Source organism: Gasterosteus aculeatus, chromosome 20 (assembly GCF_964276395.1).
Source record: "Gasterosteus aculeatus chromosome 20, fGasAcu3.hap1.1, whole genome shotgun sequence".
NCBI classification, from domain to species: domain Eukaryota; kingdom Metazoa; phylum Chordata; class Actinopteri; order Perciformes; family Gasterosteidae; genus Gasterosteus; species Gasterosteus aculeatus.
The window spans coordinates 6,293,143-6,307,610 of NC_135707.1; the positions used below are offsets into that span (position 1 = coordinate 6,293,143).

At 48.2% G+C, this 14,468-nt stretch overlaps 1 protein-coding gene across 1 annotated transcript in view; it reads left to right on the top strand.

The window, feature by feature from the left end:
- iglon5 (IgLON family member 5) overlaps positions 1 to 14,468 on the top strand; it is an 80,569-nt gene that overhangs the window by 57,628 nt on the left and 8,473 nt on the right. The window contains exons 2-4 of the mRNA XM_040165044.2: positions 9,674 to 9,752; positions 12,163 to 12,395; positions 13,807 to 13,926. Of these exons, the coding sequence (XP_040020978.2) occupies positions 9,674 to 9,752; positions 12,163 to 12,395; positions 13,807 to 13,926 (432 nt within the window). The remainder of the gene's footprint in view (positions 1 to 9,673; positions 9,753 to 12,162; positions 12,396 to 13,806; positions 13,927 to 14,468) is intronic.

Here is a 14,468-nt window from a genome sequence, read left to right on the forward strand (position 1 = left end):
GAGCCAGCAGATTCATCAGTGGCTCAGTCCACCAGGAGTGACATGAGCACACCGCTCAGCTTCGCCCCGAGCACCTGGCTGCATGCTTGTTTCCTCCTCAAACAGACTGAGACACTTTAATTCACCTTTTTAACTTTCTTCTCATATCTGTTTTCTTGCTTCTCTGTATTTGTCTTCTGCATTGTCATACAAGAAACCCTTCTCAGTCGTGCTCAGCTGCAAAGATTAAATGGGCTCTCCATCGATTGCTTTTTAATACACCGGCCTCTCTTGCGCCGAAAAAAAAAACAAAAAAGCAAAAGCGTGTCATCACCCAGGCGGAAAGGAGGGGTTGGAGGGGGGAAAAGGGGAGGGGGGGGGGCTGGTGTACCAAGTTGAGGAATATGTTTTACTCAACAAGATGAGCAGGGAGCATGCGGGCAAGACCATCCGACTGTTGAGGGAGCGGGTGGCTCGCGGCTTACCTCCGAATGAGGAACGGCAGCCGAAAGCTAGCCGGGGCGTCATCTGCCCTCCATCTGGTGTGAGAAAGCCACAGGGACACAGAGGAAATGAGTGCATGTTGGAGAAGACGGCCCTCCTGGCCAACCAGCAACAGCCCACAAAGAAACGAACCCCCCCCCCTCCAAACTCCCTCCGACTTCACCAGTCGGAGGCCCCGAAACGCGGCGGGGTGGTTGTGCTATCGGTTTGAATGCCTGCCACGAGCTCTCCAGCGCCGGCTGTAGCCAAACACAACTGGCACGGCGACTCTGTGAGGTATGCAAACACAAAAACACAGTGAAACGCACACACACACACACATTCACAAACACGCACGCAGCAAATGGATTTACACAAGCTTGCAGACGCACATTCACTCACCCTTTCTGCACACACAGTCACACACACACACACACACACACTGATGCTTGCCTTCATCTCTCCTTGCCAGTATCTCAGTGCACGGCACCGTGCCTCTCTGCTTTATCCCCCCCACCTCCCTCCCCGTCTCCCATTCGGTCCCTCCGGAGCTTCCTCCTAAGCAGGTGTTAGCGGATTTCTGTTCCCTCAGGTAGTTCTGTTTTGTTCTTCTCAGCGAGTACCGCTGCTGTGAATTATCCTGACAGCACCTCACCCTCTGGCCCTCACCGCCACTCGTCTGCCTCCAACTTTGTTCCCTATCTTTGCCTGCACCCTGCTCCCCTCCTCCATGTCTAGATCTCCTCGTCCTCCTCCCAACCCCCCTCTCCCCAACACACACACACACACACACACACACAGTCGTGGTGCAGGTAGCGAGACCCCTGGACGAGCTGCCCAGTGGTGCTGAACAACACATAACAAAAAGGCCAACCAACACGTACAAGCATGCTGAGATGGTCCTTCACACACACACACACACACACAATAACCCCCCCCACACACACACACACGAGCACGTGGATGCCCACATGCCGAGATGTAACCCAGGTGCAGTTCAGTCCGCCCCGTTCCAGCAGTACGCCGCCTGCTTTCGTTCAGATGCAGAGTGTTGATATGAAAATGTTCCAGCTCCCCTGAAGCCAGAATGTTGCTCCCTTTTGTTTTGCTGCTTGCAAAATGCACAGACAAAGAAGGACTTATTTTAGATTGCTCATTAGCACGGCGGCTTCAGACAGCAGCAAATTGCCCCTCATTCAGTCATCACAATTATCTGCTCTTATTACTCTGTTTGAGTATATTATATATTCTGCATATTTCCAGAGAAATGTGTCATTATCAGTATGAAACAAATTCTGGAGGGGGGGGGGGGGGGGTTAATAGGCAGTCAGTGTTGATGCCGTAAAGGCTTATGTATACACACAAAAAAACACCAAAACCACAAAATTTGATCTTTTATTCAGCCCCATATTGAGTAAAAAAGTATTCAAAATTCACTGAATTTTTCTTTCGGGCACATGGTGTTTTGGCTTATTTTTGTTTTGTGAATGAATGTCCAGTAATTCTCAAGCTCTGTTTTTTATTTTTCCCCATTAGTTCTACTTTTCAAGTGTGTCATGGACGTCCGTGGCCTGCTCAGCTATTTCTCTCACACACACACACACACACACACACACACACACACACACACACACACACACACACACACACACACACACACACACACACACACACACTACCCAACACTCAACAGACTTGATCCCTCATTCTTTTTGACTCCCCTTTCGATCCTGTGGTCCTATCGAAATCACTGCTCCTGTGCTATTACACTCCTTTGTCTCCTGTCACTGTTGTCCAGTAATTGCTGTTTTTATTGTGGCCTCTTAGAGGCTTGAGTGTAAACTATAGGGTAAGCCTGCGCTGGAAGCTTAACCGCATGGCTGGAAACATTTGTTCAGTCTCACAGCATCTGACGGAGCTCTTCTGGCGCACCAGAACGTATACACAGTTTAATTACAGTTTTATTTATTTATTTTGAAAAATGACACAATCAGTTGTTTTAGCAAATGCCAGAAAACTGTACAATTTGTGCAAAAGCGCTCTGTAATAGTTATATAAAAGACACTAATGCATTTTGCAGTCCCACATGTCTGATCAAACACTTTGTTTCGTTCAGAGTTTTGGCAATTTGTTTTGTTTTTTTTCATTCTGCCATATGTCCCATTTATCGGGTCCTCGGGCCAAAAATGGTCTCGATCGAATGCCAAATATCCGCAACGTGGTCATGAGATGGATGGCCATATGGTTGACGTTGCCACGGTAGCAGTCCAGTTAACCACAACATATTAATGGAATGCATGTGTCTGCACCAGTTCCGATCACATCAGCCACACAGGGACGACCTTTCCGAGGACAAATACTACTCTACAACCGCCTTTTGTTATTTATGTGTAAATGATTTCCCTTCACTTTGGACATGGGAGAAATTAGCTTGAGGGCTTTCTGCCGGCTTTAGTATACCGAGGGACAGAGGTTCATGTTGACAACTGTCTTTTTGGATCTATATTTGGACCAAAACAGGGACGTGGCAATATGGAGCAAACATTAGAAGAGCAGGTCCCAGCTGTGTTTGTATCTTGTTGTTTTCTAGGAGCCGCACAAGCTTCCAAAACATGCTCCTGCCGAATATTTCACTGTTATTTAGCTGTTATTTAGCTATTGAGCGGCCTGTTGCAGTTTGGCAACAAGAAGTGTTTGATTGCACCAGAAAGCGCAAGAGGGGAGAAGAATTGGCGGCATTCAGACACGTATGTAAACTATAGGCCATCTTAAAAACATCAATGCAAAGGTTCTCCAGGGAGAGGAAATTAAATAGAGATGTTCGTCAGACCTTAAAGGATGAACAAAACAGCATTTGGGCGGAGACACTTGAGTATGAACATAATCTTGTATGTAACATCTCTCCTTACGAACCCTCAAGAGGACCTTCAATACAATACATGATTTCCAATAGTACAATAGACACGATAGTGAAGGGACAAACAATATTTGTCCGTATTTACATTTCTGAATGATTGGACTTCAGAGGCAAAGTTACAAACAATCTTTTTAAGATTTGTCAGCACCGAGAGCCCCTGACATTTAGTGGAGGTTTTAGAGGAAGCGTCATTCAAGTATGAGCCTTCATATTTCACACACTGCTTTTTTTATGCCACAGCATTAATATGTGAAGTCAGTTACCTTTATCACTCAAGACCCGCCGCTGCTGTTAAATCACCCACCTCTCGTTCCGATGCTTAACAGGTGTTATTGTCCGAGGATGTTATAGATGCTACAAGCTCTGCTGTTTAAAGCTCCACTTTCAAAACAGTGACAGCACTCGCTCGCAAATCTGTCAAATTACCCGTGCAGGGGGGGGTATTTAGGGATGTCTGCAGGGCCTCGTGTAAGGCCGGCGTGTGGATATACTCACTGGGAAAGGAAGTAACAGTTTAACTACTTTATCGATTTCAGGAGTGCTAAGGGGGTTAGGCGTCAGTCCAAGGAAAGTGTGGGGGGGGGAGGGGGGGTAAAAGAAAGCGGACCGGGGCTCGCCCCCTGGTTTTGGCGCGCTCGGCTTTTCTCCCCAGCCACACTCGATTCAATGGTAAAGATCTGTGGCCGCCCATTGAAGTTGTACAACCGCTGCATCGAGTACTGTATGGCTCCGTGCACTCTGCAGTGCTCTATTGATTGATGTGTGAAGAGGGATTAGTGAGTGGGAGGGAGGGGGTAGAGCCATGGGCTCGGCGACCAGAGGCAGAATTGTGGATTCAGCATGTCTGCAACAAATAAAAAAAAAAAGGGGGGCAGATGTCACATCGGTGGCACGGGCCAAGTCAGACACCCGAGGGCGGCGCTTTTCTGTAAATGCTGATGGTTTCGACACGCTTCTCAGATCAAGCTGTGATTGCACTCGTGTCAGACTAGTCGGTAAACGAGTGCCAAGAATACTGGCTGGATTTGTTTATGACCTCGAGTGACGAGCGGCGAAATGTGCAATCGATCCTCGACTCGTTCCACCCCGTTCCTCCAACCTCTTCGCTCTGAAAAAAAATGACCTTACCGAACAGATTCAAAACAATTCCTTCGCCGTGACCCCTCTGACATTTCTTAGATTTTCTGTCGAGAGGGATCCCGCTGACATCCATTTGGCTGCGGCAGCGCTTGGTGGAAAGCGGGCAACCTGTGGATCCATCGCGTCGTGCTGCTTTTTCCGAGAGCGAAGGCGCCCAGATGCTTTCTCACTCGCTCCCGTTGCTCCGTCCCTGACAGGTGGTGCCGAGGGTGGAAGGAGCCAGGAGAGGGGGGGGGGGTCGAGGGATTTTCATCAACACAGTGTAAGGGGGGGGGGGGGGGGGGGGGGGGGCAGAATGAGTAGCGGAGAGGATGGGGAGGAAGATGAGGCTCCGGGGAGGTGGACACAAGGTTGGGTTTGGGCCAGCCAGAGTTAATGGGATCAGACGAGGAAGAGGAAGGGATATCTGTGCCGGTTAATGTTTAATCCCACACCCCCAACCCCTTGTCTCCCGCCTCAGGCTCCCTGAGTCTGATAATCCTTGGGCTGCCTCTGTTCGTCATCAAGGTGTCGGGAGGAAGGTGCCTGTGTAAATATTTAATTGGTTGCAGCATGCCGGTGTTAATTATGTGGGTGTGTCTTTCCTTCTGCTCTGCGCTTTGCCCCAGCGTAACTGACTGTGTCCTTGCCCCCCCCCCCCTCTCCCCTCTACATTTTGAAGCCACTTCCGTCTCGCTACTATTAACGCCATTGCCGCCATTATCACCTCACATCACTGCTGCTGCTACTAACTACCTCTAACTGTCGCAGCATCATTTATAGTTCCATATTCCACCACAGGTCCCAAAGCGCTTTCTCTTCAGGACCTCAACTCGCCCCGTTTTTTATACCTCCACCTTCCAACCTTGTGCTGTGCCTCTCTCCTTTTCCTTTCAATTTCAATAACAGATTGTTGTTACGGCTGTCATTACGGCCTCCGCCGTTATCCGCCTTGACGCCATTCGTGCTCTCTGAAGTAGCTTTGCCTCCTCTCTGTGTATTTGATCGTCAAGGGCAATGCAAGAATAGACGAACGGTACAAAAACCCGCCGTGCGAGAGGACGACGCAGGCTACGGTTGTACAGCTCGGAGCGCAGCCCGTGAGTATCTGCCAGTGGCAAGTGCAATTACAAACAAGCAAAGTCAAGAGACAAAAAAAAAAATCCCATAACAGATGTCTCATGGGTGCGGAGTAGACAGCCTTGCAATGCTGTAGAGACACACAATGCAGGAGAGCACAAACAATGAAGCGCCGTTGGCGAGGGTTTTCTACCGACGTCCACCTCCAGCAACATATGAAGGCTTATCCAGGGATGAGTAAAAACAGATTCCTGCCTCTGCAGTAAAAACTGACTGACGGAACAGTTCCAGTAGCTGTGGCGTTATGGTGTGCGAGCGCACTCTTTTCCTCCGTGTGTTCCCTCAGGCGTGGCCATCAAATTTCATTTCTCTTAAAAATACGGGATAAATCTAGCCCCGAGGCTCAGTGCTGTGTGCAGACAAAGGCTGCAAGGGGGGTCATTTGGACAGAATACAAGCACGTGCATTTGTGTGTGCGCGTGTGTGTGTGTGTGTGTGTGTGTGTGTGTTATGGAGACAGGGTGTCCTTTTATGTGCCAAAACAGCCGGTCGCAGCAAGGACAAGAGATAGGGGGAGCCATGGCGGACTGTATCAACTGTAGACAAGAGTAGGACAGGTAATACGTAGGGGGGCGGGGGGGAGGGGGGGGGGCACGGCAGTATTCAACACCAGTACTGTTCTCATGCACGGTTATTTATCGGCCCCACTCTATTCATACTCTGCTCACCCGCGGTCTTATAAAGGCTCAGAATTCGTGTGTCTCCTCCACAAATGCATCTTTGTTTTTGTAAAGTGGGCTACTGAAGCACCGAAGAGGAAAAGCTCCCTTTTTGGGATTCACATTGTGTCTCCACATTTAGAGTCGGCGGGGTAGTCGCTGGTTTGTTGGCAGGCAAACTGACGTTTCTCGAGTGTCAACGGGCGAGACTTATGAAACCTCCCGATGAGCCCCAGGAGGGAGCAAAGACAAAAAAAAAACACAAAATTGAGATCGAGATCAATAAAACCAAAGTGGCCGAGGACTTGGTTGTGATGTCGGAGGATTCTGGATGCAGTGCGGACTCATTATTGCTCCGTTTGATCGCGTCCGCTGTGTTGGGACGACGGCTTTTGAAATAATTTCTTGAATAGGGACGAATCACGTGGATTACATCAAAGGCTTGGCGACGCGCCGTCATTCAGCCAGATGAGGTTCACACCCAGAACACTCCCTGTCCGGTTAGTGGGGCACAATTTGTACTCATTCATCTGTAGAAGCAATGACCATTATAGTATTTGATTTGACTGCTGTGGCCAATTTTGAACAAACAGAACATCCAATGTGAAAAACCCTTCACTCCCAAATTCTGTGCCGGAAACACGTGGGGTTAACAACAGGTGCATTGGATGTAGGAATACACGGTGTTCCTATTCCTATTTCATTTCACCCAAAAGAAAATTAGCCTGTCAAACGAATCTTTGTCCAAATAGTAGAAAAAATACTTTATCGTTTGCAAGTACAGTGCTGCTGCTTTTTAGTATTTTCTAAACATGACTCATTACATTGCACTCATATATAATGAGTGAGTCTCTTTGATCCTAAGTAGAGCCAAAGCAATCATAAAATACCATATGGAGATTGTTCTGTTCCCATCGATGTGCATCTTTTCACGACTGTTGTTATTGTCATCAACCTTAGTAATTCTGCAGGCAGTTCACAGCCAGCCCACATTTCTCTGGCAGCATTCTGTTGTACGCGTCGGGGTCCGCTTTAGATTTTCTTTAGTGGCGAGTACAAGACAGTTTAGTTGTCAAGCAAATATTGAAATATCATATAAAACAAGGAGGGTGAATGCCGGCTCTCTTGTCTCAAGTCTGTCTCTCATCTCTGGAACACACATCCCGCTCATGATTATCGCTTCTATTTACAGGAAGCTGCTTTTTTCGCGGCGCGCCGAGCATTCGCCATGACTGAGGGGTCACAAAAGGTTCCAGGAAGAGTGAACGCTGGGTATCTGGGTATCTGTGTCTCCTGGGTCTTTGCTCAGATTGTTGTCCCGACTCGCCTGTCAATGAGTGCCCAGGCCCGCGATCCGTCCCGCGCCGCGGCGCGCGGGAGGAAGTATCGACCGTCTGCGTGGGCCTAGTTATCGTGCTGCGCGGCGCGTGGAAGCGGAGGCGGGGTGATACTCGTTTTTAGAACGCAAGGTGACAATCAAGCTGTGAAAATGGGATTCGAGGAGGGAAATGGGAATTGCTCCCCGCTGGTTTGTGACCTTCGCCGTGTTGTTCAGCGCCATCATTCATTCAATCAAAATGTGTGCGGCGCGCCTGAGTCCCATTGGTTACATTATGCGATGGCGCGAGAGAGAGAGAGAGAGAGACAGCGCCTCTTCACTGCTGGTGTGTGTGTGTCTGCATTCATGACGCCGTGTCACACCCGTCTCCGAGCCCCCGAGCCCTGCAACTGAATTTAATTGACCTAAATAAAGTCTGGTATGTAGAGTACAGAGCACTTGAAAGGGAACAGCTGAGCTCTTGAGCCGAGGACAGTGAGTCTAAGACGGCGAGCATTAGCACAGCGATGCAACATTACTCCGGGATAAAAGCCACAGATGAACAAAAGCTGGTGAAAGTTGTTCAACATTGGGCACAATGGTGCTATGCCCCTCCCCCCGAGGCTTTTACAGAGGGAGAGAGAGAGAAATGCGACCAGTTCTGTCATCCTTGGCCGGCCTAGATAGCAGCAGCAGCAGCAGCAGCAGCAGCACCCATTAATGCGATTACAGCTTTTAGCCGGAGATTTTCAGGGACACTTTTCTTTTGAGGCGTCGTTAGTTTGTCCTCCTTTCTTGTTCTCCTCCGGCATGGCAGCAAACAAAACGCACACATTCACAGAAATGAGCGGCGGACTGCTACTGTGCGTGCTGAGCAACACACACACACACACACATGAATATATGACTGAACAACGTAGCCTATATTCGCTGTGAAACGCTAAACTCCACTGTATGCACAAACACTCATGCATGATTGGTCTTCATTTAAAGGATGATTCATTATTATTTAGGGATGTTGGCAGTTCTCGGGACTTTTGGCTGTGAAGTTTGGAGACCTTTTGATTAGGAAACGCACGCGAGTGCATCGTAATTCCGAAGCCTCTGTAATTATTCTCTGTAATCAATCCATGATTCCACAAAGGCCCTCCTTTAATTCAAAGCCCACGTCCTTCTTGTAGTGCTGCATCGCCCTCGCCTCGGGTTCCATCTCTTCCCGGGTCTCCTCATCGACATGCTTAACATGTCCTCGTGCGGTTATTCGACAAACCTCGAGGTGCTTCTAAGCGGTTCAGCGCACTGGCTTTATTTCATAAAGTCACCATTTATTAAACCTCTGGGCGAGAACACGGCAAAGGCCTGCTGGAGATATTGAGGTCATTCTGCAGGTGCGGGGAGAAAGAGGCTGTCCGAGATGGCGGGGAGACGCAGGCCGAGGTTCCTGGCGTCGTGCTGTGTGAGTCGGGATGGGCGGAGCCACCCAGTCGCCGTACGCAGAATCCCGGCCTGCATATAAAAGGTCTTTGTTTGCAGTCCAAGCAAGTTGACGGAAAATGACTTGAAACTTCTTTAAAGTGACCCACCTGGAGCACATCTCGCAGATGCCAGGCTGGAATCTCCTCTTCAACTAATGGCACCCACTATGTGTGTGTGTGTGTGTGTGTGTGTGTGTGTGTGTGTGTGTGTGTGTGTGTGTGTGTGTGTGTGTGTGTGTGTGAATTGGTAGGCAGGATGAGCATTCCTTCTGTTACTCTCGCTGTCCCTTCATTTCACGCTCCGGCGGCTCCGCGTGATCCTCTTCCCTCGGCTCATTATCAGCGCTGTTTGACGAGTGCGCATCCCGGCAGGATGCAGGGGGAAAACCAAATCATTATTCAAGTACGGGGGGTCAGCGCAGACGTTGTGACTCTTTTGTTTAGTGTATGCATTACTTTCCCTTCAGGATACAGAGCCCGACCGGATTGGGCCGATGCCGCCGCCTCCAAACAGCAACTGACCCCGAGATGGATGGAAGCCGCCATGATTGGATGCTTAATGTTCTCCGTTTTCCTTTCGCAGCGTCCAGCGCGCACGGAGGAGAGTTCGGACACCTGCCGGACAACATTACAGTGTTGGAGGGAGATGGAGTCACTTTGAGGTAACTCCTGCACCTACTAATTGCACGAAATTCATGTTTGCGTTCCCTCCCCCCCCTGCCCCCCCACACACCTGTCGTGCCAATTTAATTGCCAATTCTCCGTCACATAACTTCAATTAGGCTCCTGATATTGTGCCATATTTTTCAACTCCGTCTGTCCCGCAGCTAATGAGAATGCTAATAACTGTCACATGTCGCTGGAGTTCCCCCGTCTGTGAGCGATCACCTTTCACCAGGTGCAGCGGTAACGGATAAAAGGAGAAATCACAGGCAGAGGAATAGACAACTTGCTCCCCCCGTCTTGTGGATGTGACCGGGCTCGCCGGTGCATTTAGCAGCGGGAAAAAATAAATCCAAAAGTCAACATGACTTTCATCACGTTTAAGGCTACACAGCCCTTCAGGTCTCTTTGAGTTTCATCTCTCTCCTGCAGGAAGAGGGGGGCCTTCCACGCAGGTCAAACAGATCTACAAAAGGGTCTGTCAATATTTGTCAACATCCACGAGTCTCTCAAAGTTTGGATTCAAGCAACCGCGAAGGCCGATCCGTAACGATGTCAACGTGTAGCTCGAGGCTCTTCTATTGACACAGTAGAGAAATCAGAAACTGGGTGTGGAGCACCTGGGATTCAGAAAACATGCGCGTTCAATGTCTCTATTTTATTCCTTTAGGGTTTGGTTATCTGGGAGCTGTGCGTTGGCAGATTTAACATGTTTGTGTAAACTGGTGGTAATCCCTTTCTGTTCTTTAAACCGGCCTTTTCTAACCTTTTGGACTATTCGGTGTAAAAACAAAAGCTGTACTTAATGTTGTTTAAGTGCACACTTGACCACTTCAAACAAAAGGCAGATAAATCCTTCAGCGCGTGTTTTGTTTGAATGCTTAAATAAAGAATTATCGACTGACTCGCAGGACAAAAAACACCCACAAAGATGAGATCAAAGTCCGAACGACTAATCCTGTATTTAATCCTGTATGCCAGGAACATGTTTTCTTGAGTTTCCTTCTTGTCGACAGTCTCCCGATCCCTCAGGTTTCGGGCCTTCCTCTCTGTCCAACCATCGCTTTAAAACTGTACCTGCTGCTCTCCAGACGTTATCCTGGAGGTTAGATTTCACGCTATTAGACGAACGCTCATTTTGCAATCAAGAGTTTAGTTAAACAGCAGACTAAACAGCTCCATGAATAATAACCATGTTTATGTAAAACCCCCTTTGCCCAAACGGCACAAATACTTGTGTTGCGCTTGAGAGAAAGCTGTTGTGCTGCCGTTGATGCGGCCCATTAAGACAACGCACATTTGATGCTATTATGGTGCTTATTTCCTCCGGGTTCACAGTCCTGCAGCAACATCATCAGCGCCGAAGTGATTTGTTTTAAAAACAGATTATTAGTTTGTACACAGATAATAACCTCTTTTTTCATGGTGGCTTTTCTTGCTTTAACGTCTCTCTGCCTAAATCAACGTGAGGCATCTTCTTCTTCTTCCTGTTTGGCCCTCGGGTCACTTGACCACCTGAGCATCATCGGCGCGGTGCCTCGTAGCTCGTCGAAGGCTCGTCTGCACTGTGGCTCTTATGCGTCGCAGTGTCACTGGCACTGGGGGATCTAAGATCCACCTTAACCTTGATGTTTGTCCAGGTCACATCGATTAAACATGAGGACAATGGAGGCCGGTGCTCGTTGAAGCTGGGTAAGGACATCTAGTGGCCAAGCCAAGAAATTAAGAGCCACCCTTTAGATAGATGGTGGTTCCTGTTACCAAACGGGCCACTTCCTCTTGAGAACAATGTCAGGGATTTAATGCCCTTGGATCACACTCGCTCATATCCTCATATCTGAAAGACAAAAACCAAGCTGTGGAGACAATAACAATTTACAGCCACTTCTAATGCAACGCTTTGCTCACAACCTCTTGGATTTTCCTTTAACTGACCTCTGCCGTATTATTTATGAATCCGACCCATTTCTCTCAACCTGTGTAAGTGATGGGAAATCATTAGTGCAATGTTACCAAAGCGGTTTGTCTATAACATCTTGACCTCCTAATGATGAAGAGACAAATATAGGAGAAGTGAGATTAAATGAGTAGAGAGACATAATTAATGGAAGATGCTTAATTCAGGGCCTGCATGCAGGGACTTTTGATTAATAGAAAAGGAAGTGAATCTTGTGCTTTGACCTTTGCAGTCTCTGCATTTCCATGTATTTGAATACTTGTGGGAGATTTTGGATGAGTAACAGAGAGCGGTCTGGTGTATTTCCCGCTCCATTGAAGCCCATCACCTGTATGCAACACTTTACTGGTCCACTTTGATTTTGACATTTCACCCGTTTGTAGATCTGTATGTAACGATGGGAACACCTCTCAGCCTTATGTAGCGTGTCTCTCCCCCTCCGGTCCTCCCAGATGTCGGATCGATGAGGAGGTGACCCACAAGGCCTGGCTGAACCGCTCCAACATCCTGTTCACGGGGACGGATAAGTGGTCGCTTGACAAGCGCGTGACGCTGGCAAACAGCAACAACAGCGACTTCTCCATCCACATCGAGAAGGTGCAAGTAACCGACGAGGGACCCTACACCTGCAGCTTCCAGGCCAACAACAAGCCCCGCATTGCCCATGTCTACCTCATTGTCCAAGGTGAGCAGCCGAGTCCGGACCCAACAGGGACCTCTCAGAAGACACTTATGAACTGTTTCCTGGAAAGATGCCGATGTAATGCAAAGAAAATGGTAGTAATTCAGATATTCCATGGTTACGTTTTACTGTTTCTTTCCGTTAAATGTATCATTGAATTGTAGTTATTATTATCAGAGTTCTTATGATGTTTGAGCATACACGGTTAGTATTTATTCTTTATTTGGAAGCTTAGTTGGCCTTCAGGAAAGCAAGCCAATGCAGGTGACACGAAGTCCGTTTCAAAATGAAGGCCAAGTCCAACCTGTTATTTGTGTGTAGATGTGTGTTGAGGAAATGTGGTGCACAGGGGAGAAGGGGAGGATGGAGGGGACGGGGGGGTCTCCAACTGCCTGACTTAACAACTGACAGTGCAGAACCACCACTGCGGCTCAGTTATCAGGTCAGCAACTAAGTGATTGAGAGTCTGACTGATTCGGAGTGACATGATGTGTTGGTGCGAACCTTCCAGACGATGGATCTCAGACGTGTCCCCCCCCTCCACCTCCCCCTGGATGTGTCCATTTTTATGCATGTTTTGGATAGTGCGGAAAGCAGATTTCACCAATACGTCACCGACAGGATGAAAAATGCTGCATTCTGCTGGAAGGGAAACAGCAGGTCACGGCGGCAGGGACGGTGTCCGCTTTGTACCAAGAGTTTTCACACCGTACTGCAGCCAGACAAACAACTCCTTTCTGCGGGGTGCAGTGCTTGGCGAGGATGGCCACACATACCTAATTCCAAGTCCCCTGCAATTCCAGCCTTAGCTTGATATAACACTAAATAATTACACCCTCTAGTCAGTACGTCAAGCAGGAGCGGCTTCACCTCCACTCCAATCTGTGCTGCAAGTGTTCAACTGCAGCAAGATTGAAAAAAATGAGCTACTCGGTGGATGTCTCGGTGAAAAAAGAAGCAATCTCAGGCCCGGGCTCATTAAAAGCAGTGATAATGGGCCATTTAAATTCAAGGGGCCATCTTATTATCAAACTAAATACATGCATAGCGCTCTAACCCCCTTTGAGTTTGGAGCAAAACAATATCCAGGAGTGGTCATTCTCCCTAAAGAGTAACCGTCTGACAACCACTTGTTTTTTCTCTTCTTTTCTTTAAAATGTGTTAGATGCAAAAAGAAGGATATTTTTATTCCCATTTGCCGCAAATTGAAAATTCAGTGCGTTTCAAGCATATTACTCCATAGTTGAGTGAGCACAGAGCATTAATCAGCTGATTGCCCCTCTGTCTTAGGAGCACGGATTTGCATCATACCTCAAGCACCTTAATAAGCAGAGGCCATACCTCATCAATAATTTATGAAAAAAAAAAAAGAGATTTTGGGGTCATATTTTAATGGCGTGATCTTGTTTTTCAGTGGCGGCGAGGATTGTCAACATCTCCAAAAACGTGTCGGTGAACGAAGGGGAGAACGTGAACCTGTTCTGCCTGGCGGTGGGTCGCCCCGAGCCCACCGTCACCTGGAAAGACCAGAAATGTGAGCTACGCCTTCCGCCCGCTTGTCACCCGATCCACAGATATCCTGTTCACCGCTTCGCCTTTATCTCCCAGACTTCCCATTCATCCCGATCCTCTTTTATGCCCCCCACCACCCCCAACCCATTTACTTCCTAAACGCTTATCAGCATTCAGCTCATGTCTTTATCCTACATTCCTGTGTCATCACTCTTAAACCCAGCTGTTAAGTCTGTCCACATCTTAAATTCAACACTCTCCCCATGTTGCAGTGTTTTCTCCCAAATGACCCCACATTATACGTAATTATTCCCACCGTGCCACATGTAATCATCAGCATCCGTCTTCATCCACCCCATCAACCAGTGTCACGATGCCAGCCCACGCCATCGGCCCCTCAAATACACTATTTTTAGCACGCATCGTGGTTTGAGACCAGGATGCAGGCGCGCTGCATCAAAGTGCAGAATATTTGGGGTTATCATTCACGGATAGATGCTCATCTCGAAAACATCTTTCATCTTTGATGCTGCCAGGACCGTATCGATACTGCCAACGTTGCCG